Source organism: Choloepus didactylus, chromosome 23 (genome assembly GCF_015220235.1).
Source record: "Choloepus didactylus isolate mChoDid1 chromosome 23, mChoDid1.pri, whole genome shotgun sequence".
Lineage (NCBI taxonomy): Eukaryota > Metazoa > Chordata > Mammalia > Pilosa > Megalonychidae > Choloepus > Choloepus didactylus.
The window spans coordinates 8,102,678-8,129,298 of record NC_051329.1 but is presented as its reverse complement, the minus strand read 5'-3'; the positions used below and the strand labels follow the sequence as shown (position 1 = coordinate 8,129,298).

The 26,621-nt window shown below is 35.6% G+C and overlaps 1 protein-coding gene across 9 annotated transcripts in view; it reads right to left on the bottom strand.

Moving 5' to 3' along the window:
• The window catches only part of MPHOSPH9 (M-phase phosphoprotein 9), a 60,848-nt gene that overhangs the window by 17,967 nt on the left and 16,260 nt on the right, over positions 1 to 26,621 (bottom strand). For 7 of the 9 annotated variants that reach the window (XM_037816832.1, XM_037816830.1, XM_037816836.1 and 4 more), the window contains 10 exons: positions 25,577 to 25,667; positions 23,761 to 23,867; positions 20,591 to 20,716; positions 19,973 to 20,427; positions 19,463 to 19,618; positions 16,946 to 17,033; positions 15,286 to 15,501; positions 4,204 to 4,251; positions 3,225 to 3,289; positions 1,728 to 1,829 (listed from right to left, as the gene is read on the bottom strand). In XM_037816832.1, the coding sequence (XP_037672760.1) occupies positions 1,728 to 1,829; positions 3,225 to 3,289; positions 4,204 to 4,251; positions 15,286 to 15,501; positions 16,946 to 17,033; positions 19,463 to 19,618; positions 19,973 to 20,427; positions 20,591 to 20,716; positions 23,761 to 23,867; positions 25,577 to 25,667 (1,454 nt within the window). Of the gene's footprint in view, positions 1 to 1,727; positions 1,830 to 3,224; positions 3,290 to 4,203; positions 4,252 to 15,285; positions 15,502 to 16,945; positions 17,034 to 19,462; positions 19,619 to 19,972; positions 20,428 to 20,590; positions 20,717 to 21,260; positions 22,337 to 23,760; positions 23,868 to 25,576; positions 25,668 to 26,621 lie in introns of those variants that run through there. The other 2 variants (XM_037816831.1, XM_037816838.1) reach the window with 2 other exon arrangements.

Below are 26,621 nucleotides of genomic sequence, written 5' to 3'. Positions count from 1 at the left end.
AAAAAAAAAAAAAAAAATCAGATCACATCATTTCACTATTTAAAACTCTTCAAAGACTTCCCAATGGACTAAGAATAAAATCCAAACTCATGACCATGCCTTGTAAGGTTATTCGTGATCTGTCCACCTCTGATTTTATCTTGGGCTACTTTACCCCTTCCTAGAAATATCCAGGCCACACTAACCTCCTTTAGGCTCTTAAAACTTGCTAAATTCTTTCCTGTCTCAGGCTTTAGCAATGTTAATCTCTCTGTCTGGAACTTCCCTGACCCTCCACATCTCCCCTCTCCACTACATGCTGATATCTGTGCCTACCTGTCAGCACCAAAAAAGGCCTTCCCCATCCCCCAAACTCAGGATCCCCTTTTGTTCCCTTATCTCAAATGCATTAATTTCAATTCAGTTATTTATATATTTTTTCTTTAAATAAACGAAGTCACTGCATTCCACTAAAACCTAAGATTAATTAACAAAGATCTAGAAAAAGTCATTTAACAATGACAACTGAGAAATGTTAAAAATTACAATTTAACATAATCTCTTTCAGATAAACATCAGTGTTAAGTTATGATCTACTCATTGATACTCTTTTTTTTCAGGTCAAAACTATAATGAAACCAGTTTAATATGAAAAAACTATTATTCTGTAAATATATTATCAAGATGTTGCTCTCAGATTATAGCAAAGTTAATTTTGAAAAAACTAAAGGAAAAACCACAGAACCTACTGAATATCCAACATCATAAATCTTTACATTCATGTAGGGATACAATTTCCAGAATTTTAGGGCTAAAAGGCCTTTGGAGATGTTCTACTCCAATGTCCTTGTTTTTACAGTGACTTTAACTGGCAGCTGCTGTCGTCATCAATTACCCCCATTTCCCTGTACAAGATTTTAATTGTAAATGTAATTTTAGTTTACTTCCACCCCTTACTTGTTATCTTATGTTTTACAATAGCCTATAACAGGTAACAATCTATTTGTTCCAACCAGTTTTTTTCTGTTTGTTTATTTAGCTTAGTTATCTTATGCTAATTAAATTATGTACAATACTTCTGTAAACTGTAATCTATTGCAAAGAACTTCTTAGACTTATGTTAATTCTGCAAACTGTTAACAAAGGCTTACCCAGACTTTTCAAAGAACCTCCTAGACTTATGTTAATTCTGTAAATGGCAACCTAATGCTTACCCCAGCTCTTGCAGTCTTCAGGACTCTTACACACTTTCAATTAACCATAACCAATCAATCATTAACTTTCAATATCACTATCCCCACCTCCCTTTGTCTAATCCCATAAAAATCCCAAACCTGTGACTCAAGGAGACAGAGAGAGGTCTTTTTGCCTCCTGTTTTCCTACACTGTGGCATACTCTGTAATAAAACTTTTTTTCTCTCTGAAACCCCGGTGTCATCGTTTGACTTACATGAGCATCGGGCAGAGAATCTGGTTTGCCAAAAATAAGAAAACTGAGTTCCAAACTGGGCAGAGTAAAAAACAAAATATAATCCAAGTCTCCTCACTCCTAACCTGGTTCTACTAATTCCTCAAGTTGCAAATGTCTTTGTATAAGACCTTTCCAATTTTCAATAATTATTTTACATATCTAAGTTCTGTAGTGACATTTAGCCCTCACTTTCTTACAGTTTAGACAGATGAGCTTCTCAGTTCAATGAAAAGTTGCACCAATTTTTAGCTTAAAGACATTACATGAAATAACTTACTTGGCATGTGAGGGTCTCATGGGAGTTTTAGAATTATGACGAAGACTTAACATATTTTCATGCTCTACTTGCTTGATCTGAGCTTCAAGTTTTGAAATCGTTCTATTTCAAAAGCAACAAGATAAATTAAATATATTTCAACAAGTTTAAAACAGAGCTCAATTACAAATTATTTAACAGACCCTCCTAGAAAATGGGTAACAAAAGGTCCATAAACCTTTTTCACAGTAAACAGCAACAGTAAACTTTTAAAATCTGAACAAAATCGGGGAAAATAAGTAGAAGAGGAGTAATAGTCATTAAACTCTATGAAGAGCATTTCATATACTACAAAGGAAAAGTGAATAACAAATAGACAATGGAGCAAATAAAAAATATATAAATTTGATTATTGATCAAAATATATATAGGGTAAAAATTAAATAAAAATAAAATAGTCAAATATATTGCGATTCTAACATGTTTAATTCTAACATGTTTTCATACATATCAAGTATATGGGCAACACTTGCACAAAAGAAAAGAGGAAGCAGGCTTAATTTCTAAAACAGAGCTATTAGAAAGAAATTCCTTAATTTTAAAAGATGCAAACAACTCTCAATTGATAGGCTACTCATCTAATTCATGGTATATTCAGGAAAAAAGCCTATTTTCAAATTTACCAACAGAAATAATACTCTGGACAATTAATTGTTTTGAGGATGCACTGGCATTCTTTCTGTTGTTTTAAATTTTGCACATTTCCTCTTCCTATCTTTTATGCTCAAATTCTTCCTGCCCTGCAAGGAAGATTTGAGAAAGAAAACTCTACAAGGCTGATGTTTTATATCAGTCTGATAAGAGAGCTACTATCACTACAATTAAATATATCCCGAAACAGCGCTCAGCAGATGGGAAAGCTGGATGACTCTCCTGTACTCCCCTGTGGGAAGTCCTTTGGAGTACAGTGAGCTCCCTAAGTTCGGGACTTGACTAATATCCACATCCAAAAATATGCTTTAAAGCCAATTAGAAATAGCTAATCATGTGTTACAGGAACTATTTATGAATCTGTTCCTATTTAATAAAGCAAATCAAATCATTAATATTGTCTCCAAATCAGGTCTTTAAAAAGCGAACAACCACAAAGATGGTCTGAATGATGTTTTCTTTTTGAAGCACAAAAATAACTCAGTGAACCAGACTGCTACTTAAAGGTTCTTTCTAAACCAATGGTTTAGTGTCATTTAGATTCTACCCATGCTAGAAAAACACATAATATTTGAGGAAATGCACACCTCTGAGGCACAACCACCAAAACATTTTAATAATTTATAAGATGTCTTTATTCTAAATCCAAATGTATTTCCATGTCCTGGGGAGACTAGGATAAAAGTTCTCAAATTGCTTAAAAATCCTAAAGAAAAACTTCCTTTTCATCATTTACAATATAGACACATATTGAAGTGCTTTAAGGACAGAGAGGTATTTGCTTATGAGTAAAACAATACACTTTACCTTTTCAAATCGGAAATCTGAGTTTGTGCATCAAGCAATTTGTTCTCAGTTGTATTTAATGTTTCCTAGACGAAAATAAAGGAAAAATTTAGGTAATTGATGATAAATATTCAGATGTATTCCTTTTGTTTTAAAATGCATAATACAAAACTAAGCTAAGGCCACTTGAGATGGCTACAAAGAAAATTATGCAGATGACCAGTAACTATGGCTTCAAACACAGAGCCAATGCAAGGCAAACACGGAGGCGGCAAAACCCTGGCCTACACAAACAGCTGTATGGAAGTTCCCTGCCGAGCAGCTATACCCCATTATACATTGCTTGACTAGGAAAATCCAGTGACAAGATGGACATATTTTAACCCCAAACTTGACTAAAACCTCAGAACAGTAAAACAAATACCTGTGATAATGAGATTTCAGATGTAATACTATTGGCTCCTGGATCCCCAGAACTCTTGGCTGACTAGCTATGTAGGTCTTTTCACTAACTTTGAATAATACAACCCTGCATTTTATGCAATAGAATTATCTGGCCCCACTTAGAGCATTACAATAGGTTTTCACTGAATTCAAATACGTGGTTTCCAAACAGAACTTTAGTTAAGAATTCAAACATTCAGAAAACTCAAACAACCCCACAAAAAGGTAATGCTCTGAAACTCAAAACTTTGTATTTAAATAGTATTGAATAATTATTTTCATCTATAAGATACCTATACTCTTCTAGAAATTTTCATCTCAATTAACTCATCTTAAATGCAGCAGCCATTCAATATATGTTGTTAAATAAAATAACAAATCCAACAAACTTGCAAAGTAGGACAGATCTTTTGAAATAAAGACAGATGTTCACAGAGAGGTAAAGAGAATGGTCTAGTTCAGCTAGATGGGGCTGAAGGAAGGGGAGTAGAGGAACAGAAACGGTCAGATTTCTTCATTTCCAATTTAATTCAGAACATGAACAAGCTACCATTACCTTTACTCTTTCGTGTTCTTTTCCAAGGGACTCATACTCTCCTAAAAGCTACAAGGAAAAAACAAAGAATTGTACCACAAAATTAAACATAATCTTAATTGACAGATATTCTACAAAATAACTGCCCATACTCTTCAAAAAATGCCAATGTCACAAAAGACAAAGAAAGGCTAACAAACTGTTCCAGACTACAGGTGACTAAGAAGCACAACCACTGAATGTAAGGCATGATCCCCGGATGGACCCTGGACTGGAAAAAAAGGACCATAAAGGATATCATTGAAACACTCAGAATCATTTGAATATGGAATGTTACTAGATAACGGTATTATGTCACTGCCCAATTTATTTTGATAAGTGTACTGTGGTTAAGTAAGAGAAGGCCTGTGTTCTTAGGAAATACACACTGAAAGTTTTGGTATAAGGGAGTATGATGTCTACAACTTACTCTCAAATGGTTCAAGAAAAAAATGTGTATGTGTATATACCTATGTGTGTATTATATAAATATGCAATAAACAAAATGTTTATATAAAGAGAGACAATATACATAGAAAGATAGTGCTAAAGCAAAATAAAGGAAAACATCAATTGATGAGTCTGAGTAATGGGAATGTGAGAGCTCCTTATACTATTCTTGTAAATGTTGTGTAAGTTTGCATTTATTCAAACTAAAAAGCAAAAAAAAAAACCAATCATCTTGATATAAGAGGTATTTTAAGAAATTAAAATTTATTCATTGTTCTTATTTTAAAAATTTTAAACTTTACTTACCAAAAAAAAAAAAAAAAAAAATTCAAACAAAACAAAACAAAGGAATAAGAAAAACAAATATCTCTAAAATAACTACATGGCTTCTCATATGCTTGTTGCTCTCTGTTTAAATTGTTGCATACTCCTTTTTGTTTGTTTTAAAATCACCTTTATTGAGATATAATTTACATAGCATACAATTCACACATTTAAAGCATATTACTTTTTGCAAAATTAATTATTCAGCGTAAAGGTACAATGCCAAAGGTGTCATATAATTACACAATTTATTTAAAAACACTTAAGAGAGGCTTCTCGTTAAAGACGGATTCATCATAGATTTTCTCTTCTTCCTGAGATCCCATTAAATTAACAGTGAAGGAACTAGAGAACAAAAGATGTAACAGCAGCAGGTGGGAGATTTCGATCAAGTTTTATAAGACAGAAAACAGACAAGCGGTAGCGTGACGGGGTGGAGGAGGCTACAAGCTCAGATGCCTGCATGAGGAATACGGGGAGGAGGCTGGCACTGTCACAGGACCCTGAGAGACTCAGGACTTGCGGAAAGCCAGGTGCAGAGGCGGACAGGCCTGGCGCACAGGGCAGACCAGAGGGAAGGGGCTGAAATTCCTCAGTGGGAGAGCCCAGGGCCCTTCCCTAATCCCATCCAGCAGTGGGCTGTCCCAGCCAGGCAGAGCAGAGAAGGTGAATGGGAGGAAAATGGAGCTTGGGAAACCTAAGCATAACGGGGGAGGTGGAGGCAAAAAGAACAAAGGAAGAATGGTTAAGTAAGTCTGCAAAACCACTGCTCGACTCCCCGTTCCCTCACAACCCCAGAGCTGGCCGATACGTTCCAGGCAAGAGATTGAAAGACTCTTCCTTGGGAACACTGAATAACCCCAGAAAAAAACATTTATACGTTATTCACATCTGGGGGCCCCTAGGAAAATGTCTAGTGCATCACTCTACAATCACCCTCAGGTGAAAGCTACCGGAAAAGAGACTGCTTCCATGCACATCATCTTCAAATAGCCTTTCACTGCCTCACTCTTAAATGTATAAAGTATCCATAATTGGTGACTTTAGGTCAAGAATATACTGGGGTGTTAACTGTATCATTCTCTCAACTTTTCTGTAGGTTTGAAGCTTTTAAAATTAAAAAAAAGATGATGAAAAAGGGGAAGAAACAAAAGTCATGAGACTGAGAGGGGGAAAGGTTTGAGAATCAATCATCAGTTATTTCATAGGCAACATAAAATAATGGGAGAAAGTCTTTAATAGTCTGATGGAAAAAAATGTGCACTCAGAGTCCTATACATAGTTAAATGACATGTGAAGGACCTAAATCCTCATCTACTACAAACATAATATAAAGTATTTTTGAAACAACAATAGAAGCACATTATGTAGAAATATGTTGGCAAATACTAGAATATAGTACCCAAGAAAAAAAATTCTAACAAAAGATGCAAAAGGCCTTAATGAAAAAAAAGTCTAACACTTTTTGAAAAACTTTTCTAAAAAAGATTTAAATAAGTGGAGATATAAAGCATGTTCATGTTCATGAATGAGACGAGGTAATACTGCAAGCCTCAGTTGTCTCCAAATTCATCTACAAATCCAGTGAAATCCCAATCAAAACAGAGGTTTCTCATTAAATCTGACAAGCTGAGAAATAGGGGCCAAAAATAGGGAAGACGATTTTTGAAAAAACAAGAACAAAGTAAGGTAAAACTAAACCAAAAATCAAAGCTCATTCTAAAATGCCAGTTAATTAATATGGGGTGGTTTTGATTCAAGGATGATAAAGACACCAATGTCATTAGAGAGCCCCAAAACAGACACACACAGGAAGGAAACATAACATACAATAGAGATAACATTAAAAGTCAGTAGATATAATGGATGGTGGTGACGGCAGCACAACATTGTGAATGTAAGTAACATCACTGAATTGTATGCCTGGAAATGGTTAGCACTGGAGATAGTCTAGAAAAATAAGAATTCTCATACAGTACTGGCGGGAAAATAAACTGGTACAACCATTTCAGAGAGCAATTTAGCAATAACTAATAGAGATGACAGTGCTTATCTTCTATGTCCTAGCCTTTCAACTCCTGAGTATATTCTTACGAGAGACTGTGTTTCCCAAAAATGGCCACAGTAGTATTTCCGGTCCCACATGCTCTGCCAGAACCTTGCCACTCCACATCAAGAGGTGGAGACTATTTGGGACAGCCTTGAAAAATAGGATGTGGCAGAGGTGACACCATATGACTTCCAAGGCTAGGTCATAAAAGGCAAGGTGGCTGTCAGGATGTTCTTTTGGGACACTGGTCCTTGACACCCAACCATCATGATGTAAAGGAAGAAGGACCCCCAGTCAATAGCCACCATCAACTGTCAGTCAAGCTTGAACATGCCTTCTGAAGACTCTAGCCCCCAGCCTTTGAGTTTCCAGCTGAGGTCCCAGATATTGTGGAACAGAGACAAAGCTATCCCCGCTGGACCCAGTCCAAGCTCCTGGTCCACAGGATCCATGATCAGAACATGTCAAATTGTGGCGTGATTTGTTCTGCAGCTGTGGCCACTGGAACAATATCCTAGAGCACTTGTACACATCTGCAGAAGGAGCCCTGTGTAGGAACGTACATGGTAGCACTGCTCATAACAGCAGTAACAAAAACTGGCAACAAGAAATGGATTAATAAATTATGGCAGTGTCATACAATGGAATATTACAGAGGAATGAAAACAAATGAACTAGTGCTACACGTATACATCCACTTGGATAAACCTTACAAATGAAAAATGTTGCAGAATAGTAAATACAGCATTAAGCCATTTATTTAAAAAGGTTTAAAAGAAACGAAACAAATAACAATGATTAAGGATACATATACATGTGATGATATAAAGAAATATATGGAAACAAAATCACAAAATTCAGATGAGTTACTTGTGGGAAGGAGAGAGGCAAACATGATCAGAAAAGGGTGCAGAGGGGACTTCAACTGTATCTGTAGTATTTTGTTTCTTAAGATGGGTGGTAGGATAGAACATGTTTGTTAATAGTATTCTTTATACCTTTTTTTCTATCTGAAACATTTCAAGACATAAACTTTTAAATAAAAATGAATAAATATGGAAAACAGTTTGGTAACTCCTCAAAAAGTTAAACATAGAATCATATGACCCAGGAATTCCTTTCCTAGGTATATATCCAAAAGAACTGAAAGATACTTGAAAAAGAATGTTCCCAAAAGCATTATTCACAATAGCCAAAAGATGGAAAGAACCCAAATCTCCATCAACAGATGAAAGGAGAAACAAAATGGGTTGTATATTCAGCTGTAAGAAGGAATGGCATTCTGATACATGCTACAATGTGGATGAATCCTGAAATCATTCCGTTGAATCAAATAAGCCAGACATAAAAGGACAAATATTGTATGATTCAACATATATAAAATATCTAGAATAAACAAATTTATAAGGACCGAAAGCAGAATAGCAGATACCATGGGTTGGGGAGGGCAAGTGGGGATTATTGCTTAATAGGTCAGAGTCTCTGTTTGGGTGGTGAAAAAGTTCTGATAATGGATAACTGATAACGGTAGCACAACACTGTGAATGTAATTAATACCACTGAATTGTATGCTCAAAAATGGTTAAAATGAGAAATTTTATTATGGTAAATCTCATGATAATGTTGAGAGAAAAAACATGTAGGAATATATAGGCAGTGCAACATTATTTGTACATAGTTTAAGAACACACATAACATTACCATATATTGTGTCATATGACACATACATATGAAATAAAACCTTAAAATGCAAAAACGCATGGGGTTAAGAAAGAGCACATTTAGCATAGCGGTTACCTCCTAAGGTGGGAGAGAAAGGAACAGAAGAGAATGTTTCAACTGTATCTGGCTTTTCGTTATATTATTCTCTATACTTTTCTGTATGTTTGAAATTGTTATATTGCAAAGTCAGTGTTATCACTGGTTACGTTAATATAATCAGCTAAAAAGAAACAAACAACATTCTAGCAATCCTCTGCTGCCTCACTGCTACTCAATCATAATTTTGGTAATTTTTTAAATAATTAGAAACAGCGACATCCTAGTAGCAATAAATACATTTGGTGCCAAATCTTAGTTTCTAAATACCGTTTTCCATTAAAAGAAACCAGGGTTCCTTGGAAAAATGACTGATTCCAAGGTTGGGGATGGAAAATACAAGATGAGTCTGGAGCACCTTGCTGTATCAGAAAGTATGGACATCTTCAAAGAATGATAGAAACAGGTCAAAAAGATACAGGGTCCAGACTGAAATGTTTGCAATGCGAGCATCAAAGGAAGAATTATAGCCAAAAAATTATAACCCATTGAATAAAATAAGAATCCATGAATCCAAACTGATAAAAAGCAGAAAGGAAATCTTCTTTCATTAAAATACTAATAAATGTAGGAGGAATAGTGGAATTAGAAAAATCACCACCTGGCAACCACCATTTCAGGTTAAGACTTCTCAAGGGATGCTTACACCAGCAAGAAAAAAGTTGATTTAAAAAAAAAAAAAAAGGATATTTACATAGTCTTAAATTATCTCCTCATAAGATACTTATTAATTTCAAAAGGAAAAATACAATTTCATAGTTGAGAAACCTGGCAGCCACATTAACCAAGTGACTGCAGTTAATACCACCAAGTTAACAAGTGCCTCCTAACATGATGCACTAAGAAGGGCCCAGCTTCACTTCTGGGAGAGTGCTATGGGTTTTGGCAGCCTGAATCTAATTGTGAAGAAACAGACTAACCCCAACTGAGGAACATTCTACAACAGTGAGTGCTGTCTAGCAGAACTTTCTGCCATGATGGAAATGTTCTATATCAACACTGATTAGAATGGTAGCATCCAGCCACAGGCTGCTACTGAGCACCTGAAATGTGCCTAGTGAAACAGAGGAACTGAATTTAAAACTTTATTTAACTTAATCGGTTTAAATTTAAATAGCCACATGAAGCTAATGGCTATCATACCGGAAAGCATAGTTCTATAAAATAATTAGCCTATGATCCACAAAAATGTCAAGGTTATAAAAGACAAAAGAAAACAAAGAGGAGGAACTGTTTCAGATTAAAGGAGATCAAAGAGAAGTGATGACCCAATGTAACATGTAATCCTGGACTGAATCCTGGACAAAGGAAAAAAAAAAGGTTTTCTTTTGCTATAAAGAAATAGTAGGATAACTGGCAAATTTCAATAAAGTTAATAGATTATATCAGACTATACTATTAATGTTAATTTCCTAACTTTACTGTGGCTATGTAAGTTTTTAGGAAACACACTCTGAAGTACTTAGTGATATAGGGACATTATATTTGCAACTTATTTTCAAATAGCTCAGAAAAAAACCTTAAACTAAATGAAGAGAAAATCATAAAGCAAGCTCGGTAAAATGCTACATTTGGGGACTATAAGTGAAGGGTAAGTGGGAGTTCTTTATACAATTTTTGCAACTTCCCATAAGTCTGAAATTTCGCCAAAATAAAAAGTACAAAACATTTTAAAAGCCAAAATATTTTAAAAACATTTAAAAGCAGCTCATGAACTCATATAAACTAAAACTATACTATTATAAGAAGAATAATCAAAGCCACATTAAGTTCTAATCAAATACAGCACACTGAATAGAATGTATCCATTCCCTCCTGAAGCTTTTCTAGACAGTAAAGAAAGAAAAAACATATAAGGTTCCTTAATATAACATGAGAAGAGCATTATCACCTCTGTGATCTTCCTCCTCCAAACCCATAACCTCAGTCTAACCATGAGGAAAATATCAGCAAATCCCAACTGAGGGACTTTCCACAAAATACATGACCAGTCGTCCTCAAAAGTGTCAAGGTCATCGAAAACAAGGAAAGTCTGAGAAACAGTCAAAGCCACGAGCCTAAGGAAACATGATGATTAAACGGGATGCTGGAACAGAAAAAGAACACTGGGCAAAAACTAAGGAAATCTGAATAAACTATGGATTTTAGTTAATGACAATGTGTTAACATTGGTTCATTAATTGCAACAAACATACCACACCAGTGTAAGATGTTCATAATGAGGGAAACTGAGTGTGTGGTATATGGGCATTTCTGTACCATCTCAATTTTTCTGGAAATAAAACTGTCCTAAAAAATAAAGTATATTAAAAAAAAAGCATAGGGCCAGAAGGACACAGAGAATGGAAAGGAAAATAAGAGATGTTAAATTTGGGGGGAAAAGGAGCAGGGAAAGTGTCTGGAAATGAGGATGCTAAAAAGAAGCAAATCAATTCAGGCCAAAGAACTCTGGAAAGCCTCAGGGTTCATCCCAAAGCATTCTGGGATGCTGAGTGAGGGAGTCTGGGGGACTGGCTGCACATCTGTACAGAGGGCACAGTGGATTCCGGATCCTTCCATATTCTGTGCAGCCAGGTAAGTAATCCTCTCCTATCCCAACACAGCTCCAGAGTTAGGGACACCACTCCAGCAAGGAGCAGGGATAAGGTACACCAGGCAGAAAACAGAGGGCTTATGTTAAAATTCCTGTCCTGAATGCTGAAAGCCTGCCTAGCCTCCCACATGGTTCCTGGACACTGGTGGCCAGCTTTAGATGCTCCCAGGCAGATGACTGCAGATAATTCTATAAACAGACTGACTTGCCCAAGGGAACAGATCAACGAGAACCTAGAAACATTCTCCAGCCCTCTTCCCCCACAACAAAACGTCTGCTTCCCTGCTCCATCACCCTAGAATGACACTCAACAGCCCTACATAGAAATACAAAGCTTCCTTCTAATAGCGTTCTGTGCCTCAATCTTAACAGCTAATGGTCACTGGCAAATTTTTAAAGTTCCAACATTTTAAAAAATTAAAAAAGAAAAAAGGAAGCAGAAGGAAACAAGACAGTGAAAGAAACAGAAGTAATCTTAAAAAAAACAAAAAACAAAAAACTATGATATCCTTGGTGGGATAAAAGATGGTGCATCCTTGAAGCAATAACAGTACACTATTTTTAAAGAAAAAGAAAACAAATAAGAAATTACAGCAAAAATAAAAATTTAAACAGAAGGGCTAGAAGATAAAGTTGAAGAAGGTTCTTTAAAAAGTAGAACAGGGTAGGGGGGTTGGGGTATGCTGGAGTTCTATGTATGGGGTTTGTACTGTTTTTGCAACTGTTCCTGTAAGTTTGAATTTATTTCAAAATAAAATTTCTTAAAAAAAAAAAAAGCACACAAGGGGAAAGTGAAATCATCATCCATTACTGCTCTTTTTTGAAAAAGTAATGTCTTCACTTGTTAAAAATTTGCCTAATTTGTTTGCAAATGTTTTAAAATATTATGATGCTAATATTTTCTTAAGTATGTTCTTGTTCTTTTTATTTTTGTCAATTTTCACCATCGTCTCTATACCAGAATATTTTTTTCTCCTTATTAAAACTATAAAGTTTTTTAAAGAGGGGGAGGGGAATTGTATAAATTAAGAGATGCTTGACTGGCACATCAACCAAATGCAACGTGGGGGCTTGGCTTCAATTCTCCTGTCAGGGTTTCCTGTCCCAGGCACCCGACTTTTGGGGCCAGGTGAGTCGCTGAGGTGGGGGCACCCAGTGCACGTAGGAAGTTTAGCAGCATCCTCACTGTCCACCCACCAGAGGCCAGCAGCACACCCCAAGCTGTGGCCATAAAAATGTCTCAGACTTTGCCAAATGTTTCATGGGGGTCAAAATCACCCCAGCTGCTCTCTCTCTAGCTAAGCCCACTCAGCAAGGGAACTCACTGCCCTCCCCGCTACATGGGACCGGACTCCCAGGGGTGTAAATCTCCCTGGCAACACAGGATATGACTCTTGGGGATGAATCTGGACCTAGCATCGTGGGATGGAGAATATCTTCTTGACCAAAAGGGGGATGCAAAATGAAAAGAAATAAAGTTTCAGTGGCTGAGAGATTCCAAATGGAGCCGAGAGGTCACTCTGATGGACATTCTTACGCACAATATAGATAACCCTTTTTAGGTTTTAATGAATTGGAATAGCTAGAAGTAAATACCTGAAACTATCAAACTACAACCCAGAACTCTTGAATCTTAAAAGACGATTGTATAAATATGTAGCTTATGAGGAGCGACAATGTGATTGGGAAAGTCCAGTGTATGGATGGATGAGTAGAAAAACGGGGTGGAGGGGAGAACTAAAGGAAGAATGGCGGGGGGACAACTTGTGTGTTCTGTTTTTACGCTTGTTTTTTTTATCCTTGCTTTCACTTTTTCTGGTACAAGGAAAATGTTATAAAAAACAGATTGGGGTGATGAATGAATAACTATATGATGGTAATGTGATCAATGGATTATATACTTTGGATGATTGTATTGTATGTGAATAAATCTTAATAAAAAAAAAAAGTAGAACAAAAAGCAAAGAGGTGTAAATAAAAGGAAAAAGATTTTTAAAATTTTAGAATCACTCTAAGAGCCCCAACACCTATCTGACAGGAGTTCCAAAAAGAGAGAATAGAAGGTGAAAAAAAAAAAAGAAAAGAAAACAAGAAAATTTGTCTGTCCTGAAGAACATGAATATGTAGAAGGAAGGGTGCCCGGCAAAATAAAGAAATAAACACCAAGGCACATCAGTTGGAATTTCATAACACAGAGATAGAAAGGCAAAGTCCTAACAGTTTCCAGAGGAAGGGGAAAAAACAGGTCACAGGGAACTGGTAATCACAAAGGTGCCATCCGTCCTTCACAGCAACACTGGAAGTTGGAAAACATAAGGCGATGCTTGAAACTGATTATAGCACCAAATTAAAATGAAGCTGGACTTAGAACTTCCTACTTAGCTAAATTATCATTCAAATTTGAGTGCAAACTATAAACGTTTTCAGATATGGAAGGCCTCAAAATTTGTGTCCCATGCATCATTTTTTCAGAGGATGTACTCTTACAAAACAAAGAGGTAGACCTAGGATCCACAAAACAAGAGATCCGAACACAAGAGAGAAGCAAGGTAATTTAATTCCCAGGATGATGGGAATATCTGTGTATCAGACCTAGAGAACACCTAAATCAGACTGAAGCAAGGCTAAGGACTTGCTTTCACCATCATCCTGAAGTTGGGAGAGTAAGTGGTAGGCACACAGAAACCTAAGCAGATTAAAAACAAGGAAATTATCAATTCTAAGAAAAAGTTGTACAAAAAAATGAAATGTAATTACTGTACATAGCAGCTTACCTTTGAGCAAAACGTAGTCATAATAAATACCAAATACTGAATTAACTGTAAATGGTGGTGTACTGTATTTCAAATCTCAGAAATCACTGACTATAAATCTACCATTATTTTATGTACTACTAAAAGAGAAAAAAAGTGTTGCCCATTAAACTATGATACAATGATGTTAAGATGCATCCCAATCTCAGAGATGGCAGAAAATATGATAATGTGCATCTTAGAATCGATTTAATATAATAACTACATTGGAAGGAGAAGGAGGAGAGAGTGTATTAGGTCCAAATGGAGTAAGAAAACAAAACTGTGACCTTGCACAGAAGGAAGTCAATATATAATGTCTAATACTGAAAACGAAGAGTGAGCAAGCAATCAATAGGACTATGTTATTTAGAAACATGGAGAAAAATGCTGGAAGAAATAGATAAAAGAACTGAAAGTGATGACCTCTAGGAAAGGGGAAATCAAGGTAGGAATACATGGTAAAGGAGACTGCTCTTCATCTGAGATCTGAGTATTTAAACCAGCTACATGCATTACGTTCATGGAAATAATTTTTAGAGAAAACAACAAAAAAAGAATCAAATCTATTAGAAGAAAATTTCAACAGCCTAAATACTTTTTCAGATTATGTACCATGACAAAGGATATTAAGATAAACTAAGAAAAAAATAAACAATTTGAAACCTAATTCAGTTTCAATGTCATACAAATCCAAATTTTAAGGAAAACTAAATTAAAGTGAAAAAGCTCCATGAAACCTGCTCTAAATCTGGTTCATAGCATTTTACCCTACCAGACACACAGACGGTAACTTAAGACAGCTCAAAAGTTGACCTACTAGAGAGAAAGGTACGTGTGAGTAACACCACAGCCCTGACTTCCTATTTCAAGATCAGACCCAACTGACTCCTAGATCAAGAGTGTACCTATTTGCAGCTATAGCAAAGTCACGTAAAACTGAAGGTTTAAAAAAAGCCATAATTGCTTTTAAGAGTGCAATGAACAAATCACTTTTAGGGAACCATGTCATTATGGTACCATTATTTGTCACTTACATCTTGAAACATTCTGTTTTCTTGTTTTAGTCTAGCTTCTTTATCATCTGAGAGTGTGTAAGCATTCTCAAATGCTTCTTCTAAATCCTGCAGTCTAGATTTTAGTCGAATGATGGTATTGTCTTTTTCTTTATTATTTGTTCTCATTTCCTCAATTCGTTCCTGCAGAATTTTGGAGGCACTGCTGGCTGCACTAAAGCGTTCTTTCAAATCATTCTACAAAATAAAAACAAGAATAAATTATTTTTAATGAAAAAAATAGATGCCTCAATAATAGCTAATAAATTGTGGGCATTAAAATATTAAAGAAAATTAATAAAGGGAAATAAACAAATGGAAATCAACAAATTTAATATTTTATTATATCCTGAGATAAAGAATCTAGAAAGGATTTTTCTGCAAGAATAATAGCTCCTTGAAACTATCATAAGTACAGACAGAAAACTAATGCCTGAGGTGCTATGATTCTAGGAATCACATATGACAATAGCTCCTGTGGATGACTTTAATGAAGAAAAAATAACCATGGCTTTCAGGAAAATGATTTTGAAAATACAGCTAGACTTCGTTGCTTAACATTAATATTTAGTGGGAAAAAAATTTCTTATTCTATTCTTTCACTTACTATGAAACTAAAAGAGAAACTCAAAATGCATCTGAAATGTTGGTATTCACTCAACAGTTATTTCTTGAATACCTTCCAGGTGCCAGGCATTGGGGTGCCAGAATTATAAGATTAACAAGAAAGACAAAAGCCTCTGACCTCACAAGTTAGGAGAGGGCAAGGATAACTTAAAAAGCAGCAAAGACAGGGAAACAATGTATAGAAAGAAAGGCATTTTACTCCAAACCTAGTTTATAAGGTTTGGGTAGAAGAATAAAACTTGGTAATGCCTGAAAGAAAGTTAGTTTATTTAAAAGTTTATCTACTTCTAGGTATATATACCCAAGAACAATGAAAACGTATGTCCACACAAAATCTTGTACACAAATGTTTATGGCAGCATTATTCATAATAGCCAAAAAGGTTGAAACAACCCAAATGTCCATCAGCTGATGAATAGATAAACAAACTTAAGTATATCCACACAATGGAATATTTGGCCATAAAAAGGAACAAAGTACTGATAATGCCACAAGGCAGAACCTTGAAAACAAAATGCTGAGTGAAAGAAGCCAGACACAAAAGCCACATATCATATGATCCCATTTATATGAAAAGTCCAGAATAGGGAAATCCATAAAGAAGTAGATTAGTGGTTGCCAGGGGTGGGGAGAGGGGGGTAATGAGAAATGGCCGCTCAGTAAGGGGTTTCATTTTGGGGTGATAAAAATGTTCAGGAATTAGGTTGTGGTGATGGTTGCACAACTGTTAATATACTAAAAACCACTAAAATTGTACACTTTAAAATGGTGAATTTTATGATATTCAAATAGTATCTCAATAAAAAAATAATTTTTTTTAAAAGAGCAAAAGTTTAGACTATCCCAGAAAGCCAACAGTACTCAAAATATAAACGTACTAAGCAACAAGAAAACCTGGAGAAGATGAAAAACACATAGCCAATGTTATCACAGAACTATTCATTTGTCTCTGGCATTGTTAATAAAAAGGGTTTTTAACATGAAGCCACTAGAACAACAAAAAAAGAGTACTTACCACTTCAATTTCCAGTAAGTTATTCTTATTTTCAAGTGTTCTCAAGCAACTGTTAGCTTCATTTAGAGCACCATCTAATTGGCCACATCTAAAAACCATAAATCAAAACTAAACAATTAGAAGGTAAAATCCTTTCCCTTAAAAGATTGCATAAACCTAACAGATTCTCCAATATATAGCATAAAACTCCAATGTTAGCTAAGACCCAGGATGCCATTTAGTAAAATATATCCCAATGACTCTAATGACAATATAGTATCTAGAGAAAATAACAGACTTTACAATAATCAAGATATGCAAAGATCCCCAAGACATATTAAGTGAAAAAAGCAAAATATAGAAGACTATACATAAAATAGCTTGATCATTATAAAAAAAACTCTATATATGCTTATATATATATGTACAACAATTTCTGCAAAGAAGCAAAAAATTAACTCTGTGACATGAGACTGGAGGTTGGGGTAGGGAGACTTCCTTTTCATACCATATCCTCCTATACTATTTTTAGCTTACAATGAAATATTATAATGAAATACTTTATAAAGTTAATTACCATAGAACCTCAAACCAACAAAATACATAGGAGAACTGACTCAACGTGTAATGATGTATTCTGAATAATAAAAGCCAGACTCTATGTTAAGCCCTTCACATCGATCCTCACAGTCCTCTGAGTGAGGACTGTGGCTATTCCCATTTCACAGAAGACAAACCAGAGACAGAGCAGTTTAAGTTACTGGCTGCAGGTCACAGATTGCAAGCAGTCACACTGGGATTCTGAACCAGGCCATCCGGAGCCAGAGTTCATGCTCCTAAGCACTATGCACTAAAGCCTCTCAGAGATTAAATACTGATAAAAAAATGTTCTCCAAAGAAAGATCACTTGAATAGTCAAGTGTGTGTTAACTGTGTTTTGCTGTTTTGGGGACCATGCTGATTCTGATACGCCAGAGACCAGGTCCCCGGAGTGGCAACTGTGTGACACACCAATCTGATATCACAGCATAAGCATTAATGGCCCCACTGTGGTACTGGTCCGATCCCCAATTTGCAATTTTAAGTTTGCAAAAAAAAAGCTGGTGTGTATGCTCATAGCATAAGATCGGTTTTTGTCTTAGGTCAATCACATCTCCAGTTCTAAATACTGCAATTTTCTGTTCTGTTTCTACTTTCATCTACAACGCATAATTTTATACTGTAAGCCAGATCAAATCCTTTTTTGGGAAACAGGAGAAAACAAATAATGGAATGCTAGTGTTACATTTACTCTAGTACCCTATGTTGCCACTGTTATTAACTGTGACAACACAGCCACTTTTAAAATCCTGACTTCCAATTTGCACCCCCTACATTTGGTCATGGCTCTATCTGCTCTAGAGACTTTTAGATATAAAAATGTTTTAATTAGCTATCATTTACTGGTTGCCTTCTTTGGGCCAGTCCTTCAATACATACTGTACACATCCTGTCTTTAACTTGACAACAGCAAACCTGCTGGTGGGCTTCTCTCATACTTCTGGTTTTCCAACAGGAAGTACTTCTGGTCATTTTTGCTTTCTTAAACTAAGAACGGACTTCCTCTAGCCTAGCTACCTATTTCTTTTTTGTCCTTAAAAACAAAACAAAACAAAACCTAAACTAAACCTGGGGTTTCTTCCTGGCTCTTTGCAAATTACTTCTTCCTATCATCACACCACCAAAAGCAAAATGAAATGTTAGAAACACTCTAGTAATAAGGCAGGCCTGTTAACTACCTCAGCAACCAATATCTTTTTAGCATAAAACTAGTGTTTCCATAAACCTGAAAATTAAATTGTTAATTAGACCAAATTTCTGTTCCTTCCTAACTTCTTTTAAAGGGGCTTGTATTTTTTTGCTTAGAGAAGAAATGTTCGCTATCATTTGGACATGCAGCAGTTTCAGTCAGGTAAATCCCACTTAACTGCAAAGCATGATGTAGGTATTTTGTTATTAACACTAGGTAAGGCATCAAATTTCATAAACAATTCTCTCTTGTTAAAATAGGTTTAAAGCTATCTCACAGCCCCAGTGTTTCCATGGGGTGTTGCATGGGCTCACTGACTCCACAGGTTCATGAGGCCTGGCTCAAGAGAACATGCAGCTTTTTGTTGTTGTTTTTTAAGTTATTTATGTCTGGGTATAACAAAAAGGTTGAAAATTGCTGCAGGACATTAGTCATGAAATTTGTTATGGGATCCCCAGGACTAATCCTCACATAAGTGACATTACCCTACTTATACAAAATCTGCTCCACTGTTTCAGTACTTTTCCCATAAGAAATAAACGGCCACAAGTCAGTTGTTAAAATATTATAAGGGTTGGTTCAAGTCTCTAAAAATAATTCCTTAGGAAAATATGTGTCTGGGTTAAAATTTTCAAATCCAAAGTACATGTCTTTCAAGTGTTCTATCATCACAATATTTTGCTCTTCTGGGAAAACAATATGTTCAAGTTGGAGAACCGCTACCTTTACAGTGAAATTGTAAGTTATACCTGTCTACAAGAATTTGATTGGTTCTTTTCCAATCTTCCACAGCAGAAATTTCTTTTGCTTCCAGCTTCTGTTTCAAGCTGTTTATTTCTGATTCATAATAAGCTCGAAGATCTGCTACATGTCGAGCATGCTTTTCCTTCAGGTTCTGCCTAATCCTGTTGGTGAGAGGAATAAAAACTTTGAGGTGGGGAGGATACTGAAGAAAGCATGCCCTACCCTCTCGATTCCAAAGAAAAACCAAGAACACTTCTCAAAAAGCAAAAATACAGCCATTTTTCCTTTGCATATCCATAGAGAACATAATAGATCAATATGCAGAAAGTTAACTGATCAAAATTTTTTAAAACCAGATAATTATTTATCTTTTAGATTTCTACCTTAAAAACGCTTTTTGTCTTTTAACTTAAGATTTTATAAATTACTAAAGTTCAGTAAAAATCATTTTGATAATTCAAGCAGATATAATAGAAAATCTATTAACATTACAAGCTATCCAGTAAAATACATACTTAGACAATATCACAGGATCTTCCAAGGAAGTCAATGAAATGCATTCTGGGACACTGTTGGCTGTACCTGGAAGCTGAGATTGACTGACTGAGGCTGGAGTTACCATGACAGTGTTTTCTTCATCTATAGAGTTGACTGAGATATCATTACTAGTAATAGTATATACTGAAGGGAATGTAGAACTGGTCCTACTTTCACTTTGGAATCCATGATTTTTCCAAGAGTCCACTGCTTTTGGGTTTGAAGGATATTTGGGGAATCCAGATAACTGAGAAGTGATATTGCTTGCTTGTGAAAATGAGTCTATGTCAGAGTGACTAGACACACTAGGTTCTACAACAGAGTCTGCTGAAAAGGAAATTCTGTCATCAAGCGTATTCAAAATGCCATGTGGTTGAATCCCTGAAATCTGCTGATTTGGCTTCAAATGTAATGTTGGATCTAGAGTCAGTACCTAGAAATAAGACATACAACAGTAAGGTTTCACTCTTAGTACTCAGTTTTTGTTTTATTTGTTTTTTCAGTAGACTTTAGATCTCCTAGGGAAAATAAAGATCAAGGTAAAAGAAACATGAAGCAGCTTTCATTATCACTCAGCAGAATGTTGACAACTTTACCTCTGGTGGATGATTTGGGTTGGAAGCATAAATGAGATTCCTCTCAGGTAACTGCTTGTTTTCCCTTTGTTTTTTATGATAAATATCCTTCAGTGACGGTAGCTTCATTTGATTACTAGTATTAGACTTAAAGATATGAAACAAAATTATTATTTAAATGGCATTATCCACTATGAAAAAAAATACTTTACTGATACCAAGATCAGCATCATCAAAAGATTTTGAAAGATTTTAAATAAATTTTGGAATCTAGACTGACAGATCATAACACAAGTCTGGAAGTCATAATAAGTTTACATCAGAATGAAGAAATTTTCATATCCCCTTAATCATGACTATTTAGGGGATAATCTGAACCTAAATTACTTAGCAGTCTATGAGTACTTCCAAAGAATAAAATCCTGAGTAGTCCCCCACTCAAAACAAGGACCAAATTTTGAGGGAAGACAAGATTTCACAATGAATGATTGAAGCAAGATGAAGAAAACTTCTGGCCCAATTAATTTCACGTAACTTCAAAGGTATAAGTACCAAGAAGTGGACTTCCGGATCTATGCAGTTACAATCATGATTTTTTTAAGAGTTAGCAGACCAAAAAAAACGTGTTAAGAAGTTATCAATGAAAATAAGTCCCTTTAATTATTAATAAAATGAGAAGATATGACCCTACCTAATTTCCAAAGCTTGAAATCAGAGCTTTCCTACACTAGAAAAAGAGTAAAGAGATATTAAATACGAATGTCTAAACTCCAAACATTAATAGCTCAGGCTTAAATTACTTTAAGGTGGGATCTATTATAGTGGAGAGCAGGAGGTACCATTTAACCTCAGGTCTCAAATTTAAACAACGGACATTCTCTTAATGAGATTATACATTCAACAAGAGATACACTTAAGGCACTGAAAGAAGACATTCATCATACAGCTTTAAATTTGTGTTCCATTTTTAGACCTTAGACAGGCTGCAGAGCAACATGAATTAATATTTTTAAACAAACCATATAATTGTGATTTTATGGACAGGGCAACTATATTTTTGTAATTATGTATTAAAAGCATTAATTTGTTAAATGTAAACTCTTAAAATTTACCACAATTTCCATAATCCTGTTTTGGAATTTTACTTTTTACGCATCAAGAATCTGAAGACCGTTTGTACACCTTTAAGGGCAGGACAGGCAGCAGCCTTCTGGCCATGGCCTACCTGCAGCCTGGGGAACGCGTGCACACTGGCCTTAGTGAACCGTCAAAGTCACTCTCGTCAGAGCTCATGGCAATACGAGGTGCTGTTTTCCACCAACTTTATGCTGTGCTTTTCTTTCCATATTCCAACATCTCTAAAGTGAAGATGCATTTTGTAATCAAAAGCATCTTACAACTGCTTTGCCCAAGTAGTGGCTGGGACATAAATGCCCTTGTCTGCTCATAAACAAATATCAAAGCCATCAAAATTGGCCAAATGGTTGTCTGTAGCTTAGAAGAAAATCCTACAGACTACAGTGGAAACCCTGAGAACCACATATTTAGCGGAAGGGTGAAGCAATATTCCCCCACCTAGGACTCAAAAGTAGGCTAATTACAAAGCCAGTCAAAAGTTTAGCACTAAGGCCTTTCGTTCTTTTCCAGATTTTTCACAGAAATGCAAATCTAGGTGGCACGGGGGAAGATAATAGGTAGAACAACATGGAAACCAACACTGAGTTGAAAAAGAGATCAAAAGTGAAAGTCTCTGTATATATGTTATATTTCACAACTTAAAAAAAAAGTGACAAACCAGAACCCATGAATCTTGAAGACGACTGTATAAAAACGTAGCTTTTGAGGGGTGACAATGTGATTGGGAAAGCCATATGGACCACACTCCCCTTTCCCCAGGGTATGGATGAATAAGTAGAAAAATGGGGGCAAAAAAAAGAAAAAGGCACCCCATGTTCTTTTGTACTTTAATTGTTCTTTTTCACTTTAATTTTTATTCTTATTATTTTTTTGTGTGTGGTAATGAAAATGTTCAAAAATTAATTTTGGTGATGAATGCACAACTATATAAAGGTACTGTGAACAACTGAATGTACGCTTTGTACGACTGCATGGTATGTGAATATATCTCAATAAAAATGAATTAAAAAACTGAAAGTCTCTGTATCTACTTAATTTGTTTTCCTTTTGAAATATATATAAAAGTAATATGATAAAAATCTTTATTTGCATCTAAAAGCGCTTTCCATAAAAATAAAATAAAAATTCTAATGATAAAGCACAGAGTCAATCTAACAGACAAGATTTTTCTTTCTTGGTAGAATATGAAAAGGGAAATCTTAAAATTGGTGACATCTTTAGATTCAACAAAATATAGTATTAACTTCCTGATGCTGAAAACTAAGGAAGAAATACAGTGAGCCCTATAACTGCAAAGCCTACTAAACCTTTTCTTCCCCTACCTGATAATCTCCCTTCCCCCATATTTCATTTCTCTTTGCCTATATTTATCTCTTTTTTATCTTTCCTGAATGTTGATTTCAGTCACTCTCTAGGACTCTGATATTTACAGGTACATTGGTCGCTACATTGCCCAATCTGTCTATTCAGGTCTTTTTACATCTCTCATGATTATTTTAATTGTATCTTTCCTTCTCCCCAATCTTCTGCGCTCTCATTATCTGATCATAATACAGAAGTAAAATATATTTATACCAAGGTACACATATTGGTTTTATTTCTTTACTCTAAAATAAACAAAATATTTTACATTTCTTGCTTAAAAAAAAAAAAATTAACACAGTAAATTAAATTGCCCATAGTTATGCTACAAATGCACCAGAGGGAGATGTAATGGAAAATCAACTCCAGGTCTGGAAACAGGAAAAGAAGTCAATAGCTGAGGACCTACTATATATAAAATAAAAGGTTAAAAAACAAACAAACAAACTCATTTAATCTCACAAAACACTCAACGGGCATTTTTTATTGCCTTTTTAAGTAACTTTCTTAAGATCACACAGCTAACAAATGAAAGCTAACATTTTGACAGGTGAATATGATTCTAAAGTCCCTGCTTTTTCCAGCACATCAGAAGCTGACAAACACAAAATTTATAATGAAAAGGATTATCAATTAACTACAACTGCAAAATGCAAATACACACTTGCACAGATCATGTATTTTTAAATTACCTGGCTCGGTGACACAGTCACAGAGGAGGATGGTACAATTGTCTTCTCTAAAGTCTCAGGCAAAGAGTGATACATGTCCTTCTCCTCTAGCTTCCAGTAAGTCAGTCCTAAGGTACACAAATACATAGAGTACAAAAGAGTGAGCAAAGAGGAAAGAGAACACATATTTTCTAGATTAAGTTATTTTTACCTAAGGAAAATTAGGGTATGGGAAATGAATACTTTTTGGCTATCTAGTTACAGCAAGTTAAATTTTGATGGGAAGATTCACATAAATGCCTTACCATTTTAAGAGCTCTGACTTAATGACCCAAATATTTAAAATTGAAATATTATTGAAAGTCAAGATAAATTAGTACAATTTCAAATACATTTTAAAATGGATGACAACTTCTTTATGAACAGGACAGACTTATACAGAATCAACTTACGGAATTCAATACCTCAAATATTTACTGAGCATCTACTGTGCCAGGATTAAGGGAGGGGAGGTTATAAACAATAAATCATGCAGTATATAGGCATACCTCGTTTAATTGCTCTTTGCACATATTGCCTTTTTTTTTTTTTTTTAAAACAAATTGAAGGTTTTGGCAGCCCGGAGTCAAGCAAGTTTATTAGTGCCAATTTTCCAACAGCATGTGCTCACTTCATGTCTCTGTGTCAGATTTTATCTAAGGTATGTACATTTTTTTAAACCTAATGCTACTGCACACTTAACAGACTACAGTAGTATAAACGTAACTTTTATATGCACTGGGAAGGCAAAAAATTTGTGGACTTGACAGCAACATTCACTTTATTGTGGTGGTCTGCAACTGAACCTGCAATATCTGAGGTACGCATGTCTACAGTAATACTTGTTAGAATGCTGTAGGCATTCTGACAGTAAAAGAAAAAAAATAGGGAATAGAGGATCTACAGTGGGGGGGGGCACTATTTTTGAAAAGGATGATCAGGGTTGGCTCACTGACAGGGTAGCAAATTAAGAGGCAGTTCCCCACAAAGGGAGGAGGGCACATTTCAGGCACAGGGAACAGCCAATGTGAAAGCCCTAATGTGAGAACATATCTGGCATATTTGCTGAAAGCACAGTGGGAGAGAGAGGTAAACAGTAAAGTCCAAGAGGCAGTAGAGCTTGATCCTGCTGGGCCTATGGGACTCTGTTAGGGCTCTGGCTATTACTCTGAGGGAATCAGGGACCCCAACCCCATCCCCTGGCCATGGTTTTGAGGAGAGGAATTATGTAATCTGACTTAAGGACCACTTTGGCTACTGTGGTGAGAACAGACTGGAAGGTCCACGGTGGGAGCAGGGAGGCCAGTTAGGAAGCTGCAGGCACCCAGGTGAGAGATGGTGAGCTCTATTTAGGGTGGCAGCAGGGGAAGTGGTGAGATGTGATTGGATTCTGGAAATAGGCAGAAGGCAAAGCCAATTCATCCTGGTGAACTGGATGCAGGGTGTGGAAGAAAAGGGAAAAGTCAGGAAATAAGCCATGAAGACTAAGATGCAGTCACCAAAGGAGTGCCGACAGAGTAGCCTCACAGGGGTCTGGCTTTATTCATTCCTTTTGGAGCACCTAAAAAGCATCAGCATGATTTGAGCAGCTGTTTGAAATAATTTCAAAAGCACTTCTTCCTTCCATCTTAATAGTACTTGTAACACAAATTAAAGCAAGTAAGGAAACTAACTCCACCAAAAGAACAGTACACGATGCATTTAGACACTGCTTATAATACTGTGTGATTATCATCCTATAATGAGAAATGCAGACAAGTTGTTAAAATAAAAACAAACTTTTAAAAAATATAAGTACCTGTTGCTGAATCAGATATCCAAGAATTTGGACTTTCATTTGGTTTACTGAGGTAAAAAGCAGGAGGATGAGTAGCTGCAGTGAAATCAGACTGCAATTCAAGAAAGAAAAAATCAGTTAACAGCTAAAAATCATTAGGTACAAATTGCTGATCCAAAGAATGAAAGCCAGGTGCCAAATCAGACTTGGGGAAACCTTCAGAGGGTTCAAGAAGATTGCCTGGCTTTCCCCATGGTTACAAGAATGCAAAATGATAGGCATTAAGAGTGAAGGATTTGTTTTTCTTGTGTAATTTACAAAAGTTTACTTTGGTTGCCCGTAGAGCTGGAAGAAGAAAACTGGGGGCAGTATTTTTTAATGAGTTCAAAAATAAAGTATATTTATAATTTATCATGTATTTCTAAAAGATATTTGAGATGCCTAGAAACTAAGTATTTTAGGAAAAAAGTAAAAACCATCACAATTCATTTTTATCATTAATATCTAACTATAACAAATCAAACTAACTCTGAAAACCATGTATCAATAATTACCATGAAGTTTCAGTACTACTCCTTATATACAAATAATTAATTATTAGTCCCAGAAGAGGTTCAAAATGCTAACATGAGCAATTCTAATAAAATTCTGGAATCTCTCCTCACAATATCTCTGGCATCTCCACAAGAGATCTTTGTCTCCAAAAGTGGATATTTGAAAAGACTATTGCTATTGGAAATTTTCTCATCCGTTCCATCACACTTTCCCTTCCTGTTAAAAGTATTTTGGTTGTATTTATTCAAAACCATCCATGAACCAATTGCAAAAGTAAAAGTACACTGAAATAATGAAGAAGGGAGATTATTACTACCTCAGCCTTATAAGGCACCACTTAGCCTCTTTTTCATCACGTAAGAAATTCCTAAGTCATTTTTTTGTCTCTTCTAAAACTGCTCAAATTTCTGTCAAGTCTCAGTACTTAAAAGACCAGGAAAAGGTGACTGGACAAGAATCAATCAAATAATCCCCAAAAAATATCTTGTCCTTGTCCCAGTTATGAGGTAAA